The 2,488-nt window shown below is 33.5% G+C and overlaps 1 protein-coding gene across 1 annotated transcript in view; it reads right to left on the reverse strand.

Moving 5' to 3' along the window:
• The window catches only part of LOC108977786 (protein CEPU-1-like), a gene marked incomplete at its 3' end in the record, with an annotated part of 46,930 nt that overhangs the window by 5,109 nt on the left and 39,333 nt on the right, over window positions 1–2,488 (reverse strand). The window contains exon 6 of the mRNA XM_018947692.1: window positions 1,810–1,959. Within this exon, the coding sequence (XP_018803237.1) occupies window positions 1,810–1,959 (150 nt within the window). The remainder of the gene's footprint in view (window positions 1–1,809; window positions 1,960–2,488) is intronic.

Genomic DNA, 2,488 nt, shown 5'->3' on the forward strand with positions numbered 1-2,488 from the left:
ATCTTCGGTACAAAAAGATAGTGGTCCGAGTCAGCCACTGAAGACGTGTCTTCCGTCTATCACAACATGATCGATCGGGTTGTTGACTTTTCGATCCGGTATCAGCCRGGTAGCTTGATGATATTTTTCGGCATCTGGGTAGCTGGTACTTTGTCTAAWACCGGAAATAGTGTGCTGCTTGAGTCATATGTAAAATATCGTTTCTGACCTTGTCCTAATCAATGGTGCTCAGAGAACTTTCCTCTCTTGATTGAATTTCTACACACATGGTTCCATCCTCCTGATAGAATACTAAGTCTTGCCTTGATTTATTCGCTTTATCACTATAGTAATTTAAAATGTGATTAATCCTACTTATAAACCATTTGCCTTACTAGTGCCGCACTTATTTCTCATTTACACTTCCTAGCATGCTCTGCCGTTATAAATATAAAAGAAATATGTACAAGATTGCGAAACTTTCCAGGAAAGGGATATTAAAAAATTACTATTTATTTGTTGCCTATTTCTTTAAATTATTTCCTGTTAGTATATACGAGGGTTGTGTTTAAAATTTCAAGATTTGTGAACATAAAGCGATATTTATCATTGCAGAATGTTGTATTGTTTTTCAGAGCTTTCTCATTTAAGCCTTATACACATTTTCATACGTTCGAGAAAATTTTTTAAGCACTTTTGCAACACTCTTTGATGTATGTTCAAAACGTGCGTTCTGAGTGTATCAATCGCTTCTTCAGGTGTCGAAAAACGTTAATTTCTTGGTTTATTTTTTCGTGCAGGCATAAAAAGCTGTGATTCGTCCTCAACGGTTGGGCCTCCTGATTTCTTGAAAATGGTTGTTGCGTACAACTCAAAATTTATTATGCGACATATTTGTTTAAAAGGAAACAGGTGACCATTTGTTGGAAGTTTTYCATGGGCGAACAACTATTGTTAGATTCGGTTCAACTGGAAACACCCATGAACTCGATTGCTGTTCACTTTTACATATACATAAGTCCACAATTCGAAGTATCGCTATAATATTTTTTATAACATTTCTCGAAACCAATTGTTCATAATTTAACATGATCGTTTACTCATGCATTTACCCATGTATTAAAATGTACACTTGAAAACAACCTATGTCAAGTAACAATAAACAATATGCTGTAATACATACAAACATACACATTTATTTTCCCTGGATATAAGTCTTTTCATACGAATTTTGTTACGAATCAAACACCAATCGGCACAAGCCATTTTGAGCGAGTGACAAGTTGTGTGGGATACAAAGTGAAAAAAAATTATCAAGAATGTTTGCTGGTTCCAATAAACCCAAGTTATCTTAATCTGATAGATCACATGACGATCTTGTAAAATTAGTTTGGGTTAATTATCGACAGTTTACGGCACATAAAATGTAATGGGTTAACTCCATTTTTGGGCTGTAAATAACACATGCAGCGCTCGAAAAGTTTCAAATTTTATGATACAYTTGTAAGTTGCCATATGGCGACCCTAGGGTTGCTAAGTCCCGAAATATAATAGGAAAGCTACCTAAGTAAGTACTTTATAGTTTTTTATCACAGTAACTATTTTTAACAAACTTTCGGTTTAACATCTTGATTTCGAAGTGCAAAAACATTATTATTTCAACAAAAACATATTTATTCAATGGCCTAATTGTTGATGACGGTACAAATACCAAAATAACACGTCTCTTCCCTACAGTGTGACAAGTTCATTTTTCAGTTATATTGAGTTGTAATTATATATTTGTATTTGTGTAAAAATATTTGTTTTTCATATTCACCGTTTACTTACGATAGAGTTTAATTGTGCCATCCGTATCACCAAGAGAATTCTTCGCCACACAACGGTAAGAACCGAAATCTGATGCGTCAACATCCTTTATGGTTAATCGCATAGTTATTTTGTAGCCACTTTCAAAAGTTTCGGATGCGAAGTGCTCACCTGTGAAACAAAAATCATATACAATAGCAGTGTTAGTAAGAAATATGTACATGATTATGGCTATGCTTACTTAAACGCATAAACCATGTTACGATAATACGTGTTGTTAATGTGTAATATGAGATAAGAAAACATATTGAGGTTTCTGTACATATTTTTGCGAGATCAAATAAGATTTATAACCGAGACCAGAAATTTATCCGCAGTCGCACGCTGGATCACTGAATCGAATTTAATAGTTATCTCACATATCGAACTCTTGTTCACCATAAGTATCATAGCTTGTGTAAGAACACTTAGAAATGTAAAAATATTTCTACTTAACACTTGTTGTCATATGCTGCAGTTAAAGAAATCAAAAATTAAAAAAAAAAAAATATTTCTTCCGGTCTGAACTAAATTCGTTTTGAAACTTTAGTTTATTAGCGTGCATGTTTGTCGCTCAACTACAAAAATGCATTAAGTTCTTGAATTTTCATCGACCTTATTAGCATATGACTCCAAAATCACCACAAGATACAATATAAAT

The sequence above is a fragment of the Bactrocera latifrons genome, unplaced genomic scaffold, assembly GCF_001853355.1.
Source record: "Bactrocera latifrons isolate USDA-ARS-PBARC rearing strain unplaced genomic scaffold, ASM185335v1 scaffold_950, whole genome shotgun sequence".
NCBI lineage: Eukaryota > Metazoa > Arthropoda > Insecta > Diptera > Tephritidae > Bactrocera > Bactrocera latifrons.